Genomic DNA, 27961 nt, shown 5'->3' with positions numbered 1-27961 from the left:
GTAAGATTGCTGGTCGATTTAACATGCCGGTCGCCGGTGTGGTAACACAAAAATAAATAAATGTTTATTGATATAAATGCTCTTCCTAAAATACCATATTGTGCGAAGGAAGTGTTTGTAAATATTCGATCATAAACTATGAGAGATAGAAATGCTTACATATTGAATACAGAATGGTGATAAAAGGAAACCCTTTGTGGTAAAAGTTGTGTTTAAACCCTCCCGCCACTAGCCAAGCTTCCGTCATCGACCCTGGACATGGACAGGATGCCGCTTTATGAACATTGGTAATCACAAAACACCCGCAACAAAAACGACTATATACTAACTATATATAAAAATACTATCTGTATATCATCAAAAGTAATTAAAGATCCGGTTAACTTGCAAAATATAAAAAAATCTTGACAGATACTACTTGAAAACTTTACATTTTGTGGCGGTGTGTGGCATTTATTGCCATCAGCTGAGGGAGCAGCTGAGGGCCAATCAGCTGGTAGGTGTCAAACAAAGGACTCCCTTCAGTCTCAGCTGAGCGTCGAGCTGGTGACTATTGCTGGGATTCTTGCTCGAGTGAACTATTACTTTCGGTGAAAACTAAGGATTTTGTTAAATAGAAACCTCTTTGGAACCTATCGGACTCCAACAATACTACGTTGCTGCATGTCGTTGACTAGGAACTCTGTGTTTTATAAGAGTAGGACTTTGTTGCGGTTTTCTCTACTGACTTGAGTGAAAGAAAGAATACCTGTTACATCCAACTGATTACAAATTGAGTCTATACAGAAGATGGGACATCTCGTCGAACAGTCAGAGGTAAGTCAAAAGAAACAGTATGCCTTTGTTCTACAAAGAGAGAGAGAGAGAGAGAGAGAGAGAGAGAGAGAGAATTTTGCTTGTGGTATTCGTTTAACCGAAGTGAGGTTGCATGCGAGCTACAAATACTTAGCTAATGCAGTTGTCATTTTGAACAAAGACTGACTTAAGATTTTCCTTTAAATGACACCGCTCGCGAAAAAGGTGCCGCCGGTTGCCAAGCGGCAGTAGGCCTATCCCCCCAACAACTGGGACGCGGCCGTGTCGACCGAGTCAATAACGGCAGCGCTGCATAGCAACAGTTCGCCTGCGAGCACCGCAGGAACACACTTATGTGTTCCTGACAGTATACATATACACTTGTCTTTCATTCAGTAACTGCAAGAAGAAAGCAAGAATAATCCCCAATCCTTATTTGGAATGATGATGATGGTGACCAGGTAAGGTCTAATGGTATTAGGAGAGGTTACCTTTAGATTTAGGTTATGAAAGGTTAAATGATGTCAGGCAGATAGGCCATGACCTCTGAAGGCAATACGGAAACGTTTGTATGCACCAAGATGAAGGGGACGAGCTGAACGTACAAGCCGTTGCATGCATGGCTTGTTGTTTTCCTCACTAGGGCCTTTGTCACTATTGGTAGGAAATATGTTCATACATCTTGGAGCACGGATACCGTACGTGATCAGTTAATTGTTACTTGATTTATTTACCTTTCACTTTCTATAATTATTTATTTACTTTTTAAACACACTACGCTTTGCTATAATTAAATTCTGAGCTATCTTGCATGTTAAAATCGTGTTCATGTCTGGTAGAGGTACCACCACACTCCGCACCACTACAATGTGGTGTATATATATATATATATATATATATATATATATATATATATATATATATATATATATATATATATATATATATTCTCTCTCGAACTGGAGTTCGAATAGTATTTTTGGATTAGAAGTAATTCACCGGAAAAGGAGTGATGAGTGAATAAATCTTGGAGACAGTAATAATGATACGTTTACGTCCATGGTGGGACGTTTACGTCCATGGTGGTGGAAACCCTGTAGCGTCATATCAACAAAATTTATTCTAATTCTACTTCTAACTGAAAGTCGATAATGTTTTACTTAAAGCATGAGACAACGTTCTGTTACGCCTGCCTCCCAGCGGAGTTAGAGAACCGTTCCAATAATACGTTTTTTTTTTCGTAAATGAGGTGAAAAGTAAAAGTAAGGAAATTAAGTCCCCCGCCCAAAAAAAAAAAAAAAAAAACCGTAACTGGTTAGTCTAAGGGCTGTCTTCAAAGCAAGCTTGGATGGACATGTGTGGAGGGAGGGAAAGCCGAGTGGTGCATTATAAATATGGGGAGATGAACCGGGAGCAAGCTGTGGGTGGGTGAGAGGGGTGAGAAAGACGAGCAGCGAACGTTCGAGGCTAACATGGCAGGCAGTCCGCCGCTCTGGCTCTGGGCGCCGCGGACGTTTGTACTGCTTTGTTGTGGTACCGAAGCAGGCACCGTGAACCAAAGCCAAAGGAAATTATCAGTACCTCTTGCATGAGTGACTGTTACGTTTAGTATATATTTATTTTAGTTATGGTGGAAAGGGATCATGGGGTACAGCAGGAGGGAAGAAAGAAGTACACCAGAACTGGTTACAGTAATGAACAATTAGGGATACAGAAGCACATACAACTAGTTTCCCCCACACCAGCAATAATTTCTCTGCCAACACATTGATCATGAGAAAGACCATTTATGAACTGACTGAAAATCTATTATACATTTTACGGTTCCCTTGTTCGCGAGGCAGTTTTCCGGAGTGGGCTGCTTGTTCTCGGACCGGAAGAGGGGCGCCGCAAGCAAGTTTCCCAAGACGCCTTTTGTTGCGTTCTTAACGTCTTAAAGGATGTTATAGATTCGTAGGGACGCTTCTTGCAGCTGAAGGGGTGGGTGTTAAAGATAAGTGCTGTTTTCGTTAGTAAATTTCTTTGACAGTCTCACCCAAGAATGATTCAGCGTGTTCTTTGGTTTCGCCTTTGTTCTGAAGCACCAAACTCTTCAAACTTGTGATAGATTTCAGTAAGAGTATCTCAGGCTCCGAGTGTTTGCACAGCTGCACCCTACATCCACACAGACTACAGCACTAACTTACCATGCGCGATGTCCGTTAGTCATCACTTAATTTCTTTTAGTTTTGGCGAAAGCTCCTCATCTTTTTTTAGTAACGTTATCAGCTTCATTACACATAGCTACATAGATATCATTGTCATATCACTGAGGACTACTATAGCACAATCCTAATTATATTTTGTAGTCCTAATTAGAAAATGGTAACATCGCAAATCATTCTCCCTTTCAGTAATAAGTAATTACAACAACAGGATTAACCATGAGAAGATATTACATTGGTTAAAGGAGTAAGAAATCACACAAAAAAAAGAAAAGGTCGATAAATTAGTTCCTCGTCTCCCCATTCCTTTCCCTCCATCTCCTTGCCGGGAGTCGCCTGGGGGTCTACGTGCAAAGAAAGGACGAAAGAGATGAGTCATTCATTTTTAACATGTTTTGAAGTCACCTAGAGAGAGAGGAAAAATAAGAAGAAAAAACAGTTACACCTTTGCCATTCCGATGTGTGGATGATATTCAGTCTTATAAGTTCAAGGTGACCCCAGATAATAGGACATGGATTGTGGACAAGGGGCGCTTCTTATTTTTCTTGGTCTTCTTGCTTTTGGTCGTATTGTTGTATAGCCTCCGTCACAGGTCTTCTTTTTATTACTTTATTTATCTTTTTTTTTGTTCTAATTGTTTTTACGACACAGCGCCTTGTTACCAGAAAGCAAATATACTGCAGTTTTATTGGCTTCCCCACATTAATCCCCGCATATGATGAAGCCTGATGTATTGTGGGGATCTAGGTTTATAAATACCTGGCGACAAAAATGAAAAAAATGAAGTTAAAGTGGAACACACACACACACACACACTCTCTCTCTCTCTCTCTCTCTCTCTCTCTCTCTCAAATTAAGTCTAATATGCATAGGCACTTATTAGCATCAAATCAAGGAAGGCTTCGCGGGAATGCTTAGGACAATGAAACAGGAAAGGTGTGCGGGGCCTGGCGGAGGAAAAGTGGTAGATTATGTCACTGGATAGGATAGGTGTTGTTACTCACGAGATAACCCTTCCCTCTTGTGTCTCCTCCTCTTTCCCCGGGGCGCTGTGCCGACCCGACAGTATGATATATCCCAGACCAAGGAAGACGTCATGGAAAGTCCCCAGAGGTTCGACCAGTAGTACCGCTGGGGTTCATGGTGTGTCTTGCTGCCCGTTCAGTGCTGCCAACCGTAAGAAATCCGTCAGTGTATCCCCGTGGTGGCCCTTCGTGGCCCGCACATCTGCGAAGGGAGCTAGCGACACGCCTTGCATGTATTCCGTACCGGCTCTTCAAAGGCACACCATTCGCTGTCAGGTTTTCTTATTTTTATGTCAACACTTTTTCGTGGTGGTGTTCAAGGATATGTGGTGCAGGTTAACTGTTTTTATTTCTCCGATGTTACGTGTGTAACTTTTATCGCTTCGTTTACTTCTGCAGTAGTTATACTGAACATCAATTAGAAAAATACTTATCATATATATATTTTGGCGTTATAAAAATAAGTAAGTCTTTGCTAACGCGCAAACTTCTGAGAGTGGAGTGGAGGTGAAACGGAGGGAGGGGACGGGGTAGGGATGGAGGGTGGCAGGTGCGGGAGGGTTGCGAACAGAAGAGACAAGAAAGGGACCAGCGGGACGCGACAAGCCGGCCAGACATGCACGATATGAGGTTGTTTAGATTACTGTAGCGTCCCTCTCAGATGCAGTAAATGAGAGACAACTTAATTAACGCACACTAGGACCAAGCAGCCCATGTGCAGAAACCACTCAGGGTAAAAAAAGCATGAAACTTATGTTCAACAGTTCACAGTCTCCACTGATTGACCAGCAGGAGGCAGTTATTCCTTGCACAACGTCGGGGATTTTTTTAGCCTCGGTATTGCTTGTACAACTGTTACACTGATCGACTGCCGAGTGACACCACCCAGTGCATACGTATCAGAGCATGATTGCTACATTTCTCTCTTGTATGCAGGGAACGTATGCAGCATGGGTTATATATTCACTGCCCTTTCACGGCTGTCATATCGACGGTGATCCACCAAGACACGGAGGTGAGAGAGGAGTGAGAGTTGGTGTGTTCCTTACTTGAAGATTCAGGAAGCTTTAACTTCATCCAGATAGGCTTACCTGTCACAAACTTCTTTGAAAGGTTAGGAAAGAAAGCGAATCTTGAACTGTTTCCGTTATAAAGATGTTTTGCGACGCTGAGGTAATAAAACAACCAAGATGCAAGTCGAGAGGCGAAGTTACCCCGCTATGAGCCGCCCCGCCCACATCAAGTCTGGGACGTGGGTAGGGGTGCTAACGTATGTCTCGGTGCTGATCGATTCAGGGTCTGAGTGTACAAGGTTTTATCCACTTCCTGAATACATAATATCAGGAACTAAAACGGCAGCGCTCTCACAAGACTACAGTAGAGAACAAATAAAAAAAACAGCAAGATAATCTTCTACAACCTGAAACTGCTGGGAAAAGTGGGTGATGAAATGCCAGTTTTTCTTGTAAGACTACACAGGGGAATATATTAAGTACTATACCAAGACATACAACCTCCGCCGTCAGTAACCTGAAACCGGTGGGAAATGGAGTGATGATCGATAGGTCGCACCTGTACCGCGGAGTAATGGAGGAGGCACCAGCTAAGCCTATGAGGAGCGGTGCGATGACCTTAGTGGATGAAATATTGGTGGTTTTATATCTCTTAGGCCTAGTGCCGCGCAACGGGGCCCTCAGGCTTCAGCGGGCCGTGGCAGTGACAAAGACGAGTGTTCTCTCCTTAATGATCAAACTGCCGGCCCGTCGTCCTCCTTTTGCAACCAGGCGCGTCTCACACCCCGCGAGTTCACATCAGCGTGCGAAAGAGTAGCTAACTCCTACTCAGATATCACATCTGCTAAAAATAAACAAAATAGAAAAAAAAATACAGAGATAAGACCCTCAAGAATCTGGCCATACTAACGCATATCGGTCTTTCTCAAGTTGTTGGAGTGAAAGTCATATGATAATTCACTTTTTAACGGGCGATATGAAAGATTGCGGAGATAAGGACGTGTGAGCGTGAGAGGAGATGAGTACGGGTCGAGATGAATGGGGGAGTTGGGGATTGGCGGACCTGCTCGTAACTTTTCACCCGAGGCGTTAGGTGGCCTTTTGCCCAGCCTCATCTTCCCCTGCCCCGCCGACCAAGACACTCACTCTCCCGTCTTCCTCTGCTCTAGTTTCCTTCTCACTTGTGGCCTTTATTACACTGCTTAATCTCCTAACTTAATGATCAAACACATCTGTTGATTCTCTATTCAAAATTTGTCTGCCGTGAAGCAAATAATTCAAAGTCCACTTGCATACATAAATAATCTCATCCTTGAACTTCTTCCTTATGTTCGCTAGTGTTGTTTACCACTGCTTGCATGTGGCTTTTTTTTTTTTCTTCTTTATCTCCCTAACACACACACACACACACACACACACACACACACACACACACACACACACACACACACACACACACACACACTCACTCACTCACTCACATTCCATCAAGTTAAAAATAACCACATGTGTCCGCCACGCAACGAAAATTGATAGCAAACCTATATTTATTGCACCCTTGAACTGATTCCTCGTGTTTAGGTCCATGTGAAAAGCGCGTCCCTAACTAGCCTTGATTCCCTATGAAAAGTTCCTCCTCCTCCTCCTCCTCCTCAGCTTATTGTGAATTTGAGCTACAGGTTAATCTTAAATCCCAGAATCTTGCAGTGCGCTCTCTCTCTCTCTCTCTCTCTCTCTCTCTCTCTCTCTCTCTCTCTCTCTCTCTCTCTCTCTGTGTGTGTGTGTGTGTAATTAATGGTTTTAAAGGAACACAAAGTCAAGTCAAGGTGGTATTTTTTGTTGAGAGAGAGAGAGTGGGGGAGTGTCCAGCCACCATGTCCCCAACTGTCCTCGTGGAAGTATTGTGATGATTTCTTCCTCAAAGATATTGCCTAGGCCCGCCCCGCAGTAACCTTCCCCGCGAAATCAAACAAGGAAAAAAATTACAACGGGGATGAAAGGAGGCGGAAAAACTAGCAAGAAAGTTGAATGTACTGAATTGAAACGCTGCCAATGTGGAACGACGACAATAACAAGGACTTGATTAGATATTTAGGTTATCTGACGGGACGGTGGTGGTGGTGGGGGTGGGGGTGGTGTGATGGGGCACGCAGCCATAACATTAACGACAACAAGAGCAAGAGCAGGCGCAGCAGCAATAGTCAGCTTCAGGCCATCTCCTCCTCCTCCTCCTCCCTTATTGTTGCTGTTATTGTGGTTCATGCTCTTGTTCTTCTTGTTTTAAGTCTTGTTCTTGTGTATCTCCTCCTCCTCCTTCGCCACCGCCGCTGCTGCCGCCGCCGCTCTGTTTACGTAAAAGTCTAAAAGGAAATGTTATATTGCTGTATGCACCAGCATGCACTTCGAGACACTTATCACATTTTTCATCGTTCATTACATTCATCTTCCTCACACCCTGCTTTCTGCCAATGTTTCATTATAATGAATATGCCGCCCCCACTGCTGCTGCTGCTGCTGCCGCCACTGTTGTTGTCATGGGTAATACTAGAAGAAAAGACGTAATCATCATTTAAGGAAAACCGCGTTACTAGTCTCTCTCTCTCTCTCTCTCTCTCTCTCTCTCTCTCTCTCTCTCTCTCTCTCTCTCTCTCAACAGACTCAGGTTATCACAAAAAAGAACGCGTTGCTGAGGCACTTGTTACAGCTCCCTCATTACCAGGAGGCATGGGTATGGGCGGTGTGTGCTGCATGTCTCTAATGGACGATTGCATGTCAGGTGGTGGTGCAGCTTACCTACTTAATATGTCTGGCATAAGTCTGGCCCTCATTAGCACACCTTTTTTGTCTTGCTTGTGCACCCTCATCACGTCCATGGAGCAAGTACAGCATTTCGTTCTCATCAGCATTGTCAATGACACAACCTTCACCACAAAGGGAAGTACAGCACTCCCTATTCTTCCTGTAGATGTGATATGTCCCAATTGAACCTCACAACACCACTTCCCCCTATTCTACCCCATCCTGGTTTTCCTCGCCACCTTACACCATTGCCAGATAGCTCATGCACCTTCTGGCGCCAACCGTATCACCAAACATGCTAACTACGCACAGGACTCCCCGACCCTCGCCCTCACACCTCTTGCTAGACTCGCATCTCCCTCATACAGGTGTTACTAGTTCACCTTTCTACTATCACTCCTCACTCAACGCCCCTTCCGTCCTCCCTCCCTCACTCTGCTACGAAACTAGACCCCGAGCCGTGGCGAGTGTACCCTATCACCCCCACCCTGGCGCTCGACAAGTACCGCGCTTACAAACAAAGGTGTGTGTACATTTCCTAACTAGTTGTGGGTGTGTACTTTTGTTCTGATATGACACGTTGATCCAAGGTGTATTCATGTTCCACAATAAATAAAGTATATAATGTATCAGCAGGCCTCTCTGTCGTCGGTCCCCGCCTAGCGTTGTGTTGCCGGGGCCTGCACGTGATGCCCGGCACACACTATGAAGGAGCCGTGTTTATAAATAGTTTTCTCGTCGCGCTAATCACTCTCGCTCACACGTATGCCGGGAATCTTGTTGCCACTGGCGTTTTTTTTTTGACGCTGGTTATGTTCAGAAAGAGAGAGAGAGAGAGAGAGAGAATGCATGACCCAGCTCTCTTCTTGATAAACACATTTTTCACTTGTAATCTCCTCGCCGTCAAGTCACGATACATTTTTACTTCTAATTCCTCGTTACGCGTCTAATTAACAAGGAAAAACGTGGACGAATACAAGCATAATCCAGCCGCGGAACCTGAGACCTGATAGGAGGCGGGGGGTGGGAGACAGGGAGTGAGGGAGGAAGGAAGGAAGAGGACAGAGGTGGGAAGTGTTGTTGTCGAGAGGACGTGCCGCCGCCACAGCTGCCTTCCCCATACCAACTGAGCAACGTCATCACTGTGTCATAACGGACTGGAGAGGAGGCTTTTCCATCTCGTCACTGAAATAAGAGCACTTGTACGCAGGCACGCATAGACACGGACACAGACGCCGGCCGGTACCACCACCACTACCACTACCCACGTATTATTACACCCACATATTGAGTCTTCTCTGTAACATATCGTATCAACGCGCACACAGCGACTATTTGACTCTTTTTATATTTTATATCCACCTCCTTCTTGAGCCTCATCCTCTTCCACATTGTATAGCTTTCACCGTACGCTTGGCCGTAAATTTAAATCCGATGGCTAAGCTGAGGGTGGGCGAGCAGTGTGTGTGTGTGTGTGTGTGTGTGTAGAGAGAGAGAGAGAGAGGTAGGTGTGGGTTGGGCGCAATCGCTTCAGAGCTGCGTGGTCGGGGAGCACATCAACACGAGGTGCAGCCAGTGTAGGGTCAGCAGTTTTGAACGTTGCCTATGTTTTGTGATGACCCATGCAGGCAGTCGGTCCGCTCTCCGCAGCTGCACGTATGGGCTGTTTGGGGATCAGTTGTTGCTTTGAGCGGCAGAGTTTGATTTATAAAAAAGAAAAGAAAAGAGAGAGAGAAAAAAAAAATAGAAGATAAAGATGTGGAATTCTAATGATGGATCCCTTTACGTCAGTTTGAATTATTCATCCATGTATACAATGCCACTGCAGAACAAAGCATTGGTTAATATGTTACTACTCGCCGGTATTTCCTAATTATTTGTCATCGTTACTATCACTATTATTTTTTTTATATTTAATTGCTTACGAAATGGCCTTTGTTAAGAATGATCTATATAAGGAAAGCATTACAGTATTACACTTCCTGGGTTTACACATTGGGTTTTATGACAGTTGTGTGTGTGTGTGTGAAGGGGATTTGACTTAAAGTAAGAAATCTAAGAAAACATTTAACAGGAAGGACAGCCATGTTGAACATTCTTTTTACCGGATTCTCATTCTCTCTCTCTCTCTCTCTCTCTCTCTCTCTCTCTCTCTCTCGTGTGTGTGTGTGTGTGGTTGTTGTTGTTGAATGATATTCGCCCTACGCCAGTGATTAGGCGTGAACTAGACTAAGCTATCAGTGACCTCATTCTCGGCTGACAGAAACATGGCGTTATAAGGGTGAAGGATAGTGTTGTGCCAGGTGAGTCTGCTCTTTTTATCAGCACGGTGTGTGTGTGTGTGTGTGTGTGTGTGTGTGTGTGTGTGTGGTCGTGTCGTTTGGTGTCAGGAGGAAGCCGGGGAAAAGCTGGAAACTTTCTCGGCTTTTCATCTGCACTGCGATGGACAGAGGGAGAGAGATGGGGTGGAGCGACGTTTCCACTGTTGCGAAATGCCACTAACGCTTGGCGGCGGGAAAATACGTATTCCATTTTTGCACACCGTATCTGCTGTTCTTTACCCTGCTGTGAAATAGTTGTCGAGGCTACCAGATGAATTTTCCTCACATCTAGGTGTCGTACCCACATGGCAACGGATGTAAACAGAACTACGGAAAAAAAAAAAATAATAAAACAGGAGAGGAAAAAACCGATGTGTGTAGGAGGACGGACGCTGAAGCCGGCGGTGTTCAGGTCGTCAACCCGATCGGGTGTGGAAAGCAAACATGACCTCCCCCCCAACCATGATTTGTGCATTAGCCATAGCCTTTGTTATTAGCTGGCGGTGTCACCTCCATAAGACAACAGGACTCGAAGAGCCGATGTTGTCATGTGGAAGGTCTGAAGGCATGTGGCGTTTGTTATTAGCTTCTTATCATTTTCAAAGGAATGACAGTGAAAACATTGACTTGGTGCATGTGCATTTGTTCTACAAATTCAGGCTGTGTATGCTGTCGCGAAGTGAGACAGGTGGGCAGACACTAACCCGAAGTTACATCACGCCTTATAAGTAGTAGGTTTTGAATAAAGTTACTTATCACGTGTTGTATACCTTGTATCACATCGACACTGGAAATAAAGGCAAGAGGGACGACAGGTTTATTTTGATAATTTGCAAGGACTATTTGTCAGTGGAAAAGAAGATTGCTTAATGGTGCACAACGCTCTGCAGTCAGTGAAGGGTGTGGGAATAGTGAGGATCCCCGTCCCGGATGCATACGTTGGTAGCGTCAGGTCGCTACCGCGTGGTCAGAGGCAATCGCAGCGAGCACCGAGGAGCTGCCCTGGGCCATCCAGTGACCTTCCTTCACCTTGTCCGTCGCACCCCTTGCCCCGGGCAAGGGAGCGGCGGGCGGTGGACAGACCGGTAACAAACAGTGGGTAGGTGTGCCTTGCCAGCACAGGTGCAGTGCTCCCTCCACACCCCCTCAGACCTCCTACGGGAACTGCGGGATGGTGGTGACTGAATGAACAAACAGAGAGAGAGAGAGAGAGAGAGAGAGAGAGAGAGAGAGAGCACGCGTGCTCGCCACCGCCTAGCAACTGGCACAAGTGACCTGTCCGGTGTAATCCTCATGTTTTCTGCCATGATTCACTGGGTCCGCGGCGGGCACTGATGCGGCTGTGTGGTGTTGTGATGGGTGCGGCTGATACCACACCGCTTGGCATCCCTGCCTCTCATGGGTCAGACGGGCAAGGGAAGAGGATGCTTCGGGATTGCTCGGGTAGAAGATAGCTGATGCTACCGGAGGTGGCTCAGAGACGTAGACAGTAGTGGGCGGGAGGAAAGGGACCAGCAGCAGTTAGGGTGCGGCTGCGTGCGTGATGCATGTCAGCATGTGCTCCACCGCTCGTGTCCAGGATGGTGGCATTAGTGAGATTAAGCCTTCACCCTTCCACGTCCCTCGCCTCACCACGCCATACGTGGCCCGCGCCCAGCCTTGCCCAAGCCATCCTTCCAATCACAGGTCATATGCTCCCGCAATGAACTCGTTGTTTCACCTGTAAACGTGACCTCATGTCCCGCAAGGTATTTGTTTCATTGCTTTCAAGGGGAAGCAATCTTATGACCACATGATGCTCCACGTGATCTCGGCCCGGGACCCTCCCGCGTCCCTCCCTTCCCATACCCATCCTCTAGCTGCCCCGGCCCCACCATGCCAGCCACAGCGACAGACACACTGACGCTCCGATGCCCGTTACGGGATTACACAGCATTCAAATATGCATGTGATACCCCTGTGTGTGTGTGTGTGTGTGTGTGTGTGTGTGTGTGTGTGTGTGTGTGTGTGTGTATGTATGTATAACCTCCACTCGTCTGAGGGAGTGGAGTAATCGCGACAGGATTTCCTATCAACTACAGCTCCAAAGCAACGATAAACTTGCTATTGTCATGCCGATTGGACAAGTGCTTACACATGGAAGTGTGTATGAGGCACTGTGGAGCTCCTGTCACTGCTGCCTGTGGGGAAGGGTGAGGGAGGGGCTAAAAGTATATTCAAGGCGGCGGCAGCTGAGGCGCTCGCTGAGGGGGGCTTGAGGCGTGTGACCTTGAGACCTGCTGGGGTTTGTGAGGCGTCTGCGGCTCTCCTGTTGCAAGGTAGAAGTTTCTTATTGGAGATAGACGCTGCTGTTGCAATAAAGACATTGTTTATATCACTTGTTAGTTACTTTCTTGCAAGGGGAAGACTAGTACACACTCCTGTTGTTTGAAAGATACATGTGTTGCTGGATTAAACTGCTACTCAGTTATTTCTGTTACTAACTAAACGCGTGGAAAATTTTCAGTGAACTACCGGGTCAGTCTAAACATATCCATGACGTTCAGGAAAGTTGTATGGGACATTTTCCTTCTTCAATTTCCATCGCATTTTATCATGAGCTCAACACACACACACACACACACACACACACACACACACACACACACACACACACACACACACAGAGAGAGAGAGAGAGAGAGAGACCATCGTTCGTCTTCCGCCCTTACACACACACACACACACACACACACACACACACACACACACACGTTTAAAGTCAAGGGAGCATAATTAGTCTTTCTTCCAGCACAGTTTCATCCTCTTCATCCTGACAAGACTCCTCCCCTTCTTAACTTTCATTTTTTTGTTTGTTTTTCGTAAAAGAAGAAAGTATGTGGACTCCTGGCTTATAGAACATGCGTCTCTCCCTCCCACTGCTTTCTGTTCACCAAGGAAGTAGAACGCAGAGGTAAATATAACACTGTGTCAAGTGGCATAATTCAGGTGATTTGGTCTCAACTACGTGTTTTCGAGTCCTCATTTGCCGCCCACCTTACAAATAGTTGGCTAAGCTGGAGTGTTGGTATCTCTCTCTCTCTCTCTCTCTCTCTCTCTCTCTCTCTCTCTCTCTCTCTCTCTCTCTCTCTCTCTCTCTCACCTAAGAGGGTTGGGTGGCTGCAGGTCTGCCTCTTCTCGCCTCGCCTCGCCGCCACCAGCTAAGGGGTCACGCACCGCTCACTGTTAAATAATCTTTCTTCTTACAAGGAGTCTTAATGCATAATGTTTCGTTCTCTTCAACTGCGCAACTGGTTTATATTTTTTTCTTCCCTTCTTTATATGCTCGTCTTAAGTTTTATTATGTCCTCTCTCTCTCTCTCTGTGTGTGTGTGTGTGTGTGTGTGTGTGTGTGTGTGTGTGTGTATAAATAGCAACATGGACTTATACTCCTACGCAATATCTTAGAAGGTATTCGCTCGTGTGCATGTTGGCATTACGGCCACTTTTTGTTTGGCTGAGCTACATCAGGGCAGTGCCAAGAGCTAAGCAGCAACCACCCACAATGGAGGACGAGGAGGGAAGAAGAATCATCCCTCCTCCTCCTCCCCCTCCTCCTCCTCCTCCTTCAGCACAATACAGCATGTGGTGTTGTGCTGAGTTGTCCTAAAGCGGCATGGGACGGTGGCACTGGATCTCCTTTGATAGAATAATGCTGAGTAGGGATCTAAAGGCACTGTAGGTTTAATCTGCAAGGAAGAAACGAGAGACGAGTGGGCGGTTCCGGTGGTTCCTTAGCGCTGGGACGAGGGCAAGGGAAGGTAGTTTCTTCCCTGGGGAAACACCTGGTCGCCGCGGTTTGTGCAGCGGTGCGGCGTTTGAGAATACCTGATGTCTCGTCTCCTTGGTAACGAAGATCACTTGGGAACAACGTCAGGCTGATTTCAACGCCACAATGTATTCCTCGACACAACACTAGCGGCAACGGTGGTGACGGTGGAGGTTTTGTTATGGTGTGCACTTGTGACCTTCCTCCTCCTCCTCCTCCTCCTCCTCCTCTCGCCGCCTCTTCCCCGTCCGTCTCCTGCTCTCGCTGACAAGTGGATGGCCTTGAGTCGCCTTGCATGGAGACCAAACAGTCAACCTTCTTTAATGGCAAGGAGCTTAACTACATTCAATCACAGATGAATATAAAGATGCGATTGGAAAAGTTGCATAATAAGGAAGTGAGCGGCGTGTGTCCCTTTTTGAGTGGTAAAAGTTCCTGATGGTTGACTTCTGCATGCGTGTGCCGCTTACTTAAAGTTTCGACATCGTCATCAGTTTTTAATCTGCTTTCCTATAATTCTCTCTCTCTCTCTCTCTCTCTCTCTCTCTCTCTCTCTCTCTCTCTCTCTCTCTCTCTCTCTCTCTCTCTCTCTCTCTCTCTCTCTCTCTCTCTCTCTCTTTATCTCATTACTTACAATTAATCTTGGTCTCTCCTTTCTTTATTTCTCTCTCTCTCTCTCTCTCTCTCTCTCTCTCTCTCTCTCTCTCTCTCTCTCTCTCTCTCTCTCTGTTCATCCTGCAATTTTCCAGGAAACATCAATAGGAAAATACAGTGGTGCATCTATGAAACAGCTCTGTTCAAAACCACTCCGCACCACATCAAAGACGAGTGTGGCTATTATGAAAGGAAAATACACTGTGGGACGCGGTATGGTAACCTTCCCTAGACACACGTACCCTGGTGGAGACAAAAGAGGGGGACTGACCGTAGACTCGAGGGACAGTGAACTTTGCACACAACGTAAAACACCCCCCCGCCCCACACACACACACACACACTGAACCACAAGCAAAGTAATGTTGGCGACGCGGAGTAGGACGGAGAAAAACGAGACAGGGGGAACGAGAGAGAGAGAGAGAGAGAGAGAGAGAGAGAGAGAGGACGAGTTTGTTTACCATTGATAGGTACGTAGAAAGATGTTTTTGAAGAACTTCGGGACAGTGAACCTAAAGTGAAGAAATCAGCGAGACCCGACCTTCAATTTCTCCACGGGTGACTGGACTCTCTTGGCCACCACCGCTGCAGCTACCACCACCAACACCACTACTTCAAGACGAGAACGAGAGGAGAAGAAGGAAAAAGGATGAAAAAAGGGTTCTGCACGCTTTCTTTGGCCACCACCACCATTAGATCAAGAAAACGAAAGGAAGAGAAGAAGGAAATAAAAATACATGCTTCTCTCTCACCACCACCACAATCACTAGTTCAGGAAGCGGAGGGGATCATTGCTATACTGAAGAACGAAAAGGAGAAGGGGTGGAGGAGGAATAGGAGAAGGAAGAGGCCTGAAGTTGTCGAGGCTGAGGAAGAGGACCCTGGCGTGAGGCGCATCATATCTACTTAAGGTGGCGGAGTGGCCTCGTAATACTAGAGGACTGCGGTTGGAGGCTGCGAGTCTTGGAGCATTTTGTGTCCTTTCGTGTCCGGTTACAAGCGCGCGTGGGTTTGATGGTCAAGTCCCTGTAAGCCACTCCACTGCGCCTCTTATCAGTGTTGAACTTTTTAGAGCTGACAATGTTTGGAGACCAGCTGCCTCCCGGGGTGCAATTAAAGGTAAATTGCTGAGTGTTCTCTCTCTCTCTCTCTCTCTCTCTCTCTCTCTCTCTCTCTCTCTCTCTCTCTCTCTCTCTCTCTCTCTCTCTCTCTCTCTCTCTCTCTCTCTCTCTCTCTCTCTCTCTCTCTCTCTCTCTCTCTCTCTTGTACTGAATAGTGAGATGGAGGGCACAGAGGTGAAGGCCGAAGTGAAATAGCCAATTAGTTCAGCAGCATTCAATTACAAAACTGACACAATACTCTCTCTCTCTCTCTCTCTCTCTCTCTCTCTCTCTCTCTCTCTCTCTCTCTCTCTCTCTCTCTCTCTCTCTCTCTCAGCCAAAATGAGTATTAATAATGGTTGTGTGCATTGAAGCCTAGCTCGGCATAACCACACAGCAGCACGAACGAAAACTACCCTTGCTAAGAAAAAGAGCTAAATAGAAACGTTAATAATGAGTCTTGTGTGTCTAAGGAAGTCTGCGCGTAGGTGTCGAGGGAGTGGCCAGGCGGAAGGGTGATGTCACTGGATTTAGTTAAGGAGAGCGTGGGGGTAACAGTAGTCAAACATTTTTTTTCCTCCTTTTCTTCCATAATTCGTGTTCTCCTCAACCCTCTGGCCTGTCCCTCACCCTCGTCACCCTATCCTTACCCCCAATGTCCTTCCTCGCCCTGCCGGTGACCCCACAAGACCTTTTCTTCACCTCCCTCTATCTATCCCTCTTATTGCCGAATCCTGTTGCTGTTTCCTCTCCACTCTTACAAATCTTCCTCCCTTTGCCCAACCTCATTTATCTCCACCGCCTCTTGTTCTTCCATTTTTTTTTTTTTCGTATCGTTTTTTTTCTTCTTTCTCTTTCCTTACCTTCCTCCCTCCCTTCCTTCTTCCCTTCCTCATAGCTTTACCTTTACAGTTAAGTGTGCCTGTTGTTCTTTTTTTTCTAACGTACCTTTTCTCCTGTTTCAAACCTCTGTCACGTCTCTACTTTTTTTTCCCCTTTTTTTTTTTTTTTTCTTTTCAGCCACCCTACAACCTCCTGTCACTTTTCAAACTTGTCTACCTTCTCTTTATTTTATTTTGTTTATCTTGCTTTTTTTTCTACCTACTCCTTATCTTTCCGCTCTGCAATCTTCTGTCACTTTCCAAACTTACATCAATGTACTTACTTTCCTGTTTTTTTTTTCCTTAATCTATTCTTTCTTCTTTTCTTCCTACAATCTTCTGTCACTTTTCAAACCTCTGGAACTGTTTTTTTTACCTTCATTTTCCTAATTTCTCCTACTCCTCTTCACTCGGCCTCCTCCCAACCAAACTTCTCAAAACTCCCTTCTCACCCTTCCCTTTTGGTCGAACGTCGAGGCTGCTTATCTTAGTCCTTATCAGTTCGTTCCCCTTCTCCTGCACAAGGCAATGCTGATGGTGCGTGCCGGCGACAGCTTGTCCTAACGTGTCTGATACCACGTGTCACCTCAAATATTACACCCAAACCTGCTACTTGAACGCCGCACTGCTGTCTTCAATTTCTTTCCTCTCTCTCTCTCTCTCTCTCTCTCTCTCTCTCTCTCTCTCTCTCTCTCTCTCTCTCTCTCTCTCTCTCTCTCTCATCGGCTGTTTCACCTCACGTCACACCTACAACACCCCTCGTCACCCTACACCCTTCGCGTACACGTCATACTCGTAATAGTGACACCCTGGCGCCTCCTCTCCCTGCTCCCCTTCTCCAGTGCAAGTTAAGCCCTTAGGAACCCACTCTAATACCGCGTCTCTCTCACACACGTCAGTTATTTTCCTCCGTTCATTCTTTTGTAAATACCTTGCGAGTTCGTGGAGTGGAAGTTGATACAAGCGCCGTGTGTTGGTTGCTATGGCGCTCTTGAAGGCTGCAGTAAACATTCCCACACCTGTCTGAAAGGAATAAAAATACATAGCTTTGTCAAAGAGATGAAACACACACACACACACACACACACACACACACACACACACACACACACACACACACACACACACACACAAGCCAGAGGACCGGAGTTCGATTCTCCGGCCGGGTGGAGATATTTGGGTGTGTCTCCTTTCACGTGTAGCCCCTGTTCACCTAGCAGTGAGTAGGTACGGGATGTAAATATAGGAGTTGTGACCTTGTCCCGGTGTGTGGTGTGTGCCTGGTCTCAGGCCTATCCGAAGATCGGAAATAATGAGCTCTGAGCTCGTTCCGTAGGGTAACGTCTGGCTGTCTCGTCAGAGACTGCAGCAGATCAAACAGTGAAACACACACACACACACATACCCGCTAGTCGTGTTAGAGATCGTAGCCATTTTATGTGTTTTGTCTTCTTCTTAACCCGTGATGTAAGAAGAGTATGCACTATAAACACGGCGCACGTTAAGATGATGGGTGAGCTCGATGGTATGCGAACGACGCCATGCACTTCACACTTTCTTGCCACTCCCCCCCGCTCCTCTTACGGCGTGGCGTCAGCTGTGAAGGTCAGGCAGATGCTAGGACAGTACACCATAGCTAGGGTACAAGCTGCTCGTCTAGTACAGGCAGTCTAAACAACGCAGAAGCTCTACAGTCACGTGCCAGAAAGACAGGGTTGTAATCCGTTGCTCTTATTCTGCACCACGGAGATGATTAGCAGTGTGTTCTCGTGAATGTTCCTTTATTTTGTTCTTTGCATTCATACTCACTGATTCATGAACTTTTCCTATATAAATTTATCTTTTTTTTCATGCACGAGGGAACACCAGCCAAGGGCAAAAAATAAGTTGATTTAAAAAAAAGCCCTACTGAGGTTCTCGTGAATGTTCTTTTTTATTTTTTTTTTTCTCATTGATCACGCATAGTCTTGATAAATTTATCTAAAGTATGATGGAAACACTCTATAAATACCCCTTAATAACTTCCGCTAGTGTCTGTTACAAGGAGAAGTAAGACCGAGTTATCTACTTGTATACTATTGCTAATGCCGTCCTTGTTAAATTTTTTACGAGGACCATTTAAATATACTTGAAGACGCTAATTATTGATACTAAAGCTTGTTATAAAGGCTCGAGATAAGACGGAGTGCTTTTTATTTATCTATTTATTTATTTTTATTTACTCATGCGTTGTCTTTGTTAAACTGTCACAAGAATCAGAAAAATGCACTTGGAAATCTAAATAGCTTCCACCAGAGTGAGTTATTAGTAGTGAAGGTGAGATGCAGAAATGTGTGAAAATAGTGTCATGTTGTCAGTAAGCACGGCGGCGTTCATTGACGAGTGACAAAGTAATAACCATACCTGAGTACAATGTGAACGGGTGTTTCTTTATGGCGTGCCACTAATCTTCCGTGGATGACCAAGCTTTTATTGTAGCGTGGCCTTAAAATAGAAGCTTTTATAATACAGTCGTGACAGAACGAGATGGCTTTTGGCGTCTCTCTCTCTCTCTCTCTCTCTCTCTCTCTCTCTCTCTCTCTCTCTCTCTCTCTCTCTCTCTCTCTCTCTCTCTCTCTCTCTCTCTCTCTCTCTCTCTCTCTCTCTCTCTCTCTCCTGTGTGTGTGTGTGTGTGTGTGTGTGTGTGTGTGTGTGTGTGTGTGTGTGTGTATTCGTGTTCAAGAGACGCTCCAGCTCGTCTTTCCAACTGTCTTTCATACGCCAGATATTCTTTCTTGCCTTAGTCGTGACTGTGCATATGATAATGAGAAGTTTTCCTCTCTCTCTCTCTCTCTCTCTCTCTCTCTCTCTCTCTCTCTCTCTCTCTCTCTCTCTCTCTCTCTCTCTCTCTCTCTCTCTCTCTCTCTCTCTCTGCTGCAGTCTCTGACGAGACAGCCAGACGTTACCCTACGGAGCGAGCTCAGAGCTCATTATTTCCGATCTTTGGATAGGCCTGAGACTGTGTGTGTGTGTGCGCGCGCCCTATCTGTCTGTTTCGGTGTGTGGCTTCCGTTTGTTGGCGCACGTACGTATATGCTTTTTATTTTATTTATCTATTTTTTATCACAGAATAGTTGAGTACCACTAGTGAGATACGTTTATTTGGCAGTGAAGATAAGAAGGGACAGAATATTCTTTGTCGTTATAAGCTGTACATTAACGTTTCTGTCCCAAGTCGTCTGAGTAATGTGTGGACTCTTTGACGGTAGGAATGTGGTGATGTAGCTCCTCTGCATTATTTTATCACAAGTGTCCCACGTCGAAGCGTCTGCCAATCATGTAATTATTAAAATAAGTCAGTTATGTTTGTTTGCGTTTTCCTTTATTTATATCGCAAGTAGAAGGCAACATTTGTCTCGTTAATAAGGCTTGGTTATGTCTGACAGTGTTTTGCTGTTAGTGTCTCCATGTTGTATGTTTAAGGATGTAGTATATTCATAGTGATTTGATAATGTTCAAATTACTATCCCACCACTCCTGCGGCTAAAATAGCAGTTGCACAGAGCAGCGATTCAGCACAAAGTTCAATACACCAGCAGTGCATTGAGCCTCACGCTATAGGACTTGTGTCAATATATACTCGTAACTGTAATTCTGGGGCGATGAAGATTCACTGATATGGTCGTGGCATAAGAGTGTCTATGACACATGTGTTGGTGCTTGAGGAAGGGGTGTCTTCCCAATAAAACCGCATCAATGCACCCATGAAACTCAGCGAAGGTCTCTCTATTAACGAGGCGCTGGAGAGCAGGAGGTTGACTCCTCGCTGCGGTTCCCTGTGTTGTCAGCGGATAGTTAAATATTTGCGAGGCTGCGGGTGTTCTTAAAACGAACAGTAGAGAAGATTCCGCGATACTCCACCTTATTTAAAAAAAAAAAAAAAAAAACTGAGTAGGGACCCTAGAGACACAGCCAAGCACCATCACAAAATAGCTGCCACACTTACAAATATCGTCTGTCAGTCAGCGAAATCAAGCAGGGATCGATGAATCGATTAGCTAATGGTATACTATATTGTGGCCCTCATCATTGACGAACACGAACATGTATATGACTACCATCGCAAACCTGCCACTGCGGAAGGAGCGACTCGCTCGGAGACTAGAGTCCTTGTCAAGAGGATCAAGTGTTCTCGACGATCAAGTAAAGATTTTTTGCTGTCCAGTGGCACAATACACATTGGATGCTAGGAATATGGTGCAAGTGGAGAGGATGTGAGGAATGTGTTACTTGTTTGTGGTGGCAACGTGTACAGTGATCTCGTACACTGATAACAATAAATACACACGATTTATGATAGTAATATTTGCTTTTGTAAGATTGTGTGTTAGTATAGATTGTTAATTTTCTAGCTATATGTAATAGCATATTTCTCTGATGTTTTATACAGCCTGCCCGTTAATTTTCTTTGAAGCAAGTAGGTGGGTGGAGTGCGTGACTGCTCCCCCATCCTCTTCCTCATCCCAACAACGCCTCTCAGGCAGCAAAACCTTCCAAGCGACGGTCTTCCTTCCTTGTTTCATGATCTTTCGTATACAGAGTTGAAGTGCTATATAGGTAGGGATACTATACAAGATAATGAAGTGGGAAAAGAACACTGGATAGGTCTACGGACTTCAGTGTGAGAACTCTTAAAGGTCCAAGACACAGTAATAAAGGTTGCGTTTTTTGTATACTACTTGACAGCAGAAAATTATTCATATTAGTTTGTGGTGCAACAAGAATATCCAGTGGCACACAATTTGCGTCACGGGCTGGCTCGCTGCTCAGTGCTCAACCATGTGGCATCGATGGTCGCATGCGGGTACTGGCACAACCCTCACCTCACGGTTACACAATTGGTATCATCTTACAGGTGGCTGCCATCGAAACTCAAGTCAGCAAGACGACAACAGCTAACTCGACCACATCGGGTTCCCAGCAGGCAAAGATCCACCTAGCTCAGAGTCGGCGGGGACAAGATGAGGGACAGAGACAACAGGCGGCGGTGGCAGCAGCAGCAGCGGTGGTGGGCGGGAGTCAGGGTCGGACCCCTCTACACCACGCAAACCAAACCCACACCAAGCAGTCTGATCACTTAGTACGTATCTTGTGTAATATTTCTAGGCTTCTTTGAGTAATTTCTGTCCTTGGAAATTATGACATCCACTATTTCAAATAAATGTCACGAAGGCTTTTTTAAATGTGTTATAAAACAATCACTAACAAAATAGAACTCGGAGGACGGGAGCGGGGATAAACGGGACAAGAGTGAAGACGACGAACTAGAAGAGGAAGAGAATGGGTGGTGGGCGGAGCGGGTGGTGGGAGCGCTGGGTGGGCTGGGTGACTACGGAGACACATGGTACCGCAGCCACGCCCACCTGCTGCATGGTGACGGACCACTCCCTCACACTTGGAGATTGTACATTGCCGCCCTGGTAAGTGTTGCTGACACTGACACCTTCTGTGCCGTAAGATGACACACTATTACTTTGTTTGTATTTACAGTATGATGTATGTGAGGATAATATTAGCAGTTTGCATATTAACACAACACACACACACACACGGAGGGGAGAGGCAGGGAGTTACTGTATAGCTGATGTATTGAGCAGGATATTGGTTTTGACAGCAATGACATGTGATAGTGATGGGACAAGTTACTGTCGGTGTAGGCGATACATGGGTAACACAAGCAGTCAGTACTTTATAGTCTGTGTTTAAACTTTTCCTGTGATTACTTTGTGAAATTAGTCCAGGTCACATGATTTGCTGTGCTGCATTAAAAAGGCAAAGTTCCTCCATCCTTATTTAAAAAGTTCAACATAATTTCTAGTGATGTGTTACAATGTCTACAGGCGGTGTGTCGGCACGAGGTTGGATGGTTGATGCACGCACTGCTCACAGACTTCCGTAATGCAGGGGGAGACATACGCTGGATGGCAGGGGTGCACCTTGCTCCTCCAAAAATTTATGCTCTTGTCCCCATCAATAACCTTTTAGCACACAGGCCTTGGTTGCTTCTTCCACAGCACATACAGGTATGCAAGGAATAGCAAAATCATGACTGAAATATAGCATAACAACAGCACTTTCATCAATTTTAATGCTCAATTATGATATTTGATTTGTAACAGTTAGTTTTATAGTGACAAATCTGATATAATTCTGTAGACAATTTGAACCCCATTGAGAAATGTAATATGCATTGATTTATCATTGCAGCAATTAACAAAAGGTGAAGAAAGTTGGTCACTTGGAGAGCTATGTCAGGCTCTGTGCATCTTGACACACTTCCATGCCCTCTCTTCCTTTTTGCATGGCAGTGGTCTTTCTACTCTACCCGTGCGGCCAAAAAAAGAGGAAGGTATGCAATATTCCTTACTATTTTCCCTATCATTTTTTTATCTTTTTGTAAGTACTTCTCCATTTTGATATAGTTCTAGAACTTGTGAAATTCAGTGACATTTCTTATGAATAAATAGACTAACAAAATTTTAGATAAAACCAGGAGTTTAATCAGAATATGTACTGTATATAATAATGTGTTTCAAAATTAATAGGAAGTCTTCTGTTTTATACTGTGTTGCTTGTGAAATTTTGCATTTTTCTCTCTCTCTCTCTCTCTCTCTCTCTCTCTCTCTCTCTCTCTCTCTCTCTCTCTCTCTCTCTCTCTCTCTCTCTCTCTCTCTCTCTCTCTCTCTCTCTCTCTCTCTCTCTCTCTCACACATATACATATACATATAATACAACATTGTTCTATATTCTTACATAGGTGAGGCAATGAATGGACAAAGAGGAGCCAACAGTAAATCAGGTGCAGGATGCCTCCAGAACCAAAAGGGGTGTGGTGAAAGTAATGCCAATTCAAACTGTTCCCATAAATCTAGGTGCGTATTTTCACATCAAAACTGCATTGTCAGTTTCATAACCACTAATCTCTTTATGTTACATTAGTAACTGTGAAAATGAAACATGCGAATCAATCTGCATTCATTATTGATGTACATTTATATTTGCAGAACTGATATGAAGAATGGTTCACCAGCTGAGGGAGGCAGACAGAGAGTCCGCACTTATGCCCATCTAACGCTTAACCCAACATTAACTTATGAGGATTTCAATGGCAATGATGAATCATGCATCCCGTCTTTTTCAGTTCATGTATGTAGTTTCTTATTTTCTTATATTGAGAGAGAGAGAGAGAGAGAGCAGAGTTTGTGTCTGAGCATATAATTTAAGAAGAGTGTTATATCTGAGGAGAGAGAGAGAGAGAGAGAGAGAGAGAGAGAGAGAGAGAGAGAGAGAGTAGATGTGAAAGGATACATCAAATAGCCAAAAATAAGAAGGAACTTTTCATGACCATCCTTATGAGATACTCAAAGACTAATCATGAGATAGAGAGGGACAAGCAGTTTACAGGTGTTGTTAGATATTCCTTTAATAAAAGTATTTAATATCAGGAGTACAACTGGCAAGACCATGGATATGCAATGTGTTCAAGGCTGCTAGGAGAGGTTGGCGCTTTCTTGGATGAGCGTTTCACATCAGCTCTCTCTGCCACCCATACTGTCCCCCAAAAGCATCTTCCAGAGAAGACATCAGTCAGTCAGCAGCCTAGTCATATATCAGAGTCACCTCATTGTGATAAAGCTCCTGCCAAGACCATGCCAATCCCAACAAAAGCTTTGTGGAATTATGTTCAGGTAAGTATAATCAAATCCTAAGAATAGTTATTACACATGTTACATCTTTCTTTGCTTGGTCCTTATTTTCTCATGGGAAGGCTATGAGCATGGTTCCCTTATTCATCTAGTCTCCTGTCATATAATGAACTAAGATTACTCCATCCATCCACTTCATCCTTTGTCTACCTCTTTCCTTCCAGCATATTATTTTATTATGTTAATAGTAGTGTTTATAAAAGTCTACATTCTCGAAAAATACCTTAACCTAAAGAAAATAAAAGGAAAAGTTACATCTATACTAAAACATACAAGATAAGCAGCAAGATGTAAAATGAGACTTATCAGTCCAGCATGCTTTAACAATTCACATTTTCATTTCAGTGGCTGTTGGGAATCCAGCATGATGATTGTGACTATGCCCTCCTCAATAAGCATTTGGATCCACAAGTCAAAGCATTTGTAAAATCAGCTTGTTGTTATCCAGAAACTTTGGATGATACTGCTGGGTCCAGACCAGCTGCCAATAGTAGCATGGTGGCTAGACTAGTAAGTATTAATTTATATTTTTCAACACCCCCTTCTTATTTATGTTTATATTATATAGGTTGATAAACATACCTACCCATTTATATGTCAGGCTTAATTTTCTTGTAAAAGGAAGGTTTGCCGTGATAAGATATCTATTTAGATGCCTACGTTCACTTTCACTAATGTTTTACACCTTAGCCACTGGACTTTTAGAAGAGAAAACTTGTAGCTGCCACTCACACTGTGAAGATCAGTTGCAGTGCATAGATTCACATGCTTTTTATTTTTATATCCATCTGTGCATTTTCATTGTTAGAACAGTTTGGTTAGAAGAGTGCTGCCCCATATCTCCTGCACATTATAAAAGGGACTAAGAACATTGTTCCACGATGAAATTAAATCTTATTCTTGTCTGGATTAAGAGAAAATATTTTTTTGCCCATGAATATCAGTGATTGTTTCATATTTGTTTAATCAAAGCTTATTTATCTATGAAATGAACTGAGTGACAATTGATGAACAAGTGCCTAACATGCCTTTGCATTACAGGTTGAAACAAGTGTGGTCGTCATGGAGGCTCGTCTTCAGTCAGAATTATTATATGCGCTCAGAGCCATTATGCTTCATCAGTGTTAGGTTGCCCTCACATCTAAGGAAGTAAGACAACGCATGTGTGATATTTATTGAAATTCTTTATAGAATTATTTATGCTTCATATTGCATCTAGCTTTCATTATCATATACAGTAAGACCACCCGGAAGTTGGACTTCCATGAGCTGAAAATCTCAAAAGTCCAACATTGTCTGTCTCATGGTTAGAGCATGACTGCCTGTGGTTAGAACCACTTGATGCAGTCCACTGTTACTAAGTAGAATATTACTGTATAAGTACAACCAACAGATTAGAAGTGAAGTTAGTGTACTATCTTGTGGACCTAAGTAACAGCAAATATATATTGACTAATACATGTACTACATAGTAAGTGAGGCAATGAGACCAGTACCTTTTTGTGCTCTAGAGCTTAACCTTCTGCATGATACATCAGCAGCCTTTCTTAATGACCAGATTGTTAAGAGATACACACACACACACACACACACACACACACACACACACACACACACACACTCATTGATGTATACATTTAGGCTTGTTATGCACTGATAAGAAACTGAAGTGCAACATGTCTCTGATCCAAAGGTTTTCCCCAAGGAGAGAAGCTGCAGTTACAAATATAATGTCTTCTTGAGATTGGTCAGGCTGTTGTGAAGCTCATAAGTCTGAGTTAGGGAGGTTGAACTGTATCTGTCTTGACAACTCTTGTCATGCATAGCACATCAGTGCTATAAGTGCTTTTTGAATCTCTATGTTGAGCATTATTGTAATGAGAAGAAACTTCAATAACAGTATACAAACAATATATATATATATATATATATATATATATATATATATATATATATATATATATATATATATATATATATATATATCAGCTTTTAAATGTATTAGCAATGAAGTATAATTTCCAAGTGTTCATAGCTGTAGGACATTATGGTAAGAGGATCCTGTTATTCAAGCTCTTTGTAGGGGTCAACACAAAACCTTTAAAGGTATAAATACACACTGCCTGTATATTAGAAAGGCCAATTGCTGTGACTAGACTCTCAAGAAGCCAACCCTCCTAGCTGGGATGTGTGTGTCACCCAGTTACACAGTGGAGAATGTAGAGAATGTCTGTTAGCTTCTTTGTGACTAACTGTTGAATTAAGGTCTCTATGTAAGAGTCTGTACAAATATAATATTACCAACTTCACAGTAAAAACTTAGGGTAATTTTTCTTTTCATTATTATCTCATCAAAGTTTTTCATCTACAAGGCATTAAATTGTAAACTCTGTCTGATCTCATTCTAATGATTATATTAAGCCTTTTAATATTATATGTGTAGATTAGTTTTTTTGTGATTTCAATGCTTGGTCTATACCAACTAGTCATGCGCTTATTATGGTTAATCTTTGTTTCAGGAGGTTTTAAGAAAGTTTTACTTTTTTGTAAGAATTGTTTTCTTTACTAGACTTCAGATGTTTATATCTGCAATTTATTTTTATTGAATTCAAAGCAACAACAACTGCATAAAAGGAGAGCTAACCTTGAGACTTAAAAGATGTAATTTTCAGTAGTGGCTCACAAGCCAAAGTGTGTAAGTTACTGCAGAGGAATATTTATGTCCCCGTATGGTCAGTATTATGGTGGCATCTTACAATGAGTGTCTTTCAGTGTAAAGAAGTAAATTCTGTGATCAATGTTAAAGTACATTCTAATTGCACATACACTACAAAGCTATATTATTCATGCACACACTAAAAACAAACCACATACATGAACATACATTCACATACACTGTTACATGTGCACAAGCATCTATACACTAGCATGCATACAATAATGTAAAACTTAAGTTCATACACACAAATAATGCACACAAAGTGTATTCTTGGTATGATAGACTATACAACAGCCTGTACCTCCTACAGTAACTAAGGGTACTCTGAATTAATTATCATTATCAAGTATGAAAAAAAAAAATTCTTATCTCAAAAACACTATATGAGGATAAGATTTCTTTCTTAGCAAATGTATTTGCAATCAAACAAGAAGTGGTGGTCATGACAAGGTTTTAATTTAGTTATGTATTCTGGTCCAATTAATGATTTGGCAATCTTTTTTCCTTTAAAGCTTTATGTTTCATGAGGCCCCACCTGCATTGTGATATATACATATAGTAATGTTGGTATATGATAACAAGATGAATTTAATCCTCTGAGGAAAAACCCATCTGTGTATCAAATAAATCTTAATACATATTGCATAATCATTCCATTAAGAATAGTTGAATATGACTAAATGTAGACTAAGAATATAAGATAAGGCAATACTATAAATGATATACCATTATGACTCAGGAATATCATATATATGTACAAATTGACCTGTTAACCCATAAATGAGTGAAGGGTGACTATTTGAGTTTCAAGGAAGGTGTTACTCTAAGGAATTAAGGAAATTTTTAAATTTTAGATTACATTTAGCTTGTTATGTATATGTATATATATATATATA

The 27961-nt window shown here is 43.6% G+C and overlaps 1 protein-coding gene across 3 annotated transcripts; it reads left to right on the top strand.

The window, feature by feature from the left end:
* The first annotated feature begins 506 nt into the window (after positions 1–506).
* Positions 507–27708, top strand: LOC123517349 (sestrin-3-like). Of its 3 annotated transcripts, none has more exons than XM_045277360.1 (10): positions 507–816; positions 21496–21720; positions 21854–22060; positions 22481–22663; positions 22848–22989; positions 23398–23512; positions 23645–23786; positions 24086–24328; positions 24692–24856; positions 25388–27708. In XM_045277360.1, the coding sequence occupies exons 1-10, from the start codon at positions 790–792 to the stop codon at positions 25472–25474; spliced, it is 1536 nt and encodes a 511-aa protein (XP_045133295.1). In that variant the 5' UTR covers positions 507–789; the 3' UTR covers positions 25475–27708. The 3 variants fall into 3 exon arrangements, with proteins under 3 accessions (XP_045133295.1, XP_045133293.1, XP_045133294.1); XM_045277358.1 differs by lacking the exon at positions 507–816 and adding an exon at positions 8035–8360; XM_045277359.1 differs by lacking the exon at positions 507–816 and adding an exon at positions 15353–15739.
* The last annotated feature ends 253 nt before the right edge of the window (positions 27709–27961 follow it).

The sequence above is a fragment of the Portunus trituberculatus genome, chromosome 42 (assembly GCF_017591435.1).
Source record: "Portunus trituberculatus isolate SZX2019 chromosome 42, ASM1759143v1, whole genome shotgun sequence".
NCBI classification, from domain to species: domain Eukaryota; kingdom Metazoa; phylum Arthropoda; class Malacostraca; order Decapoda; family Portunidae; genus Portunus; species Portunus trituberculatus.
This window is presented reverse-complemented; position numbering and strand designations above follow the sequence as displayed.

Bases quoted from the DNA above. Each gene is read 5' to 3' on its own strand.
- LOC123517349 (XM_045277358.1), top strand. From the start codon at position 8,100: ATGCACCTTCTGGCGCCAACCGTATCACCAAACATGCTAACTACGCAC. The intron at 22,664-22,847 runs GTATGCAAGGAA...TTATCATTGCAG, and splicing joins TTCTTCCACAGCACATACAG to CAATTAACAAAAGGTGAAGA. The intron at 24,329-24,691 runs GTAAGTATAATC...TTTTCATTTCAG, and splicing joins CTTTGTGGAATTATGTTCAG to TGGCTGTTGGGAATCCAGCA.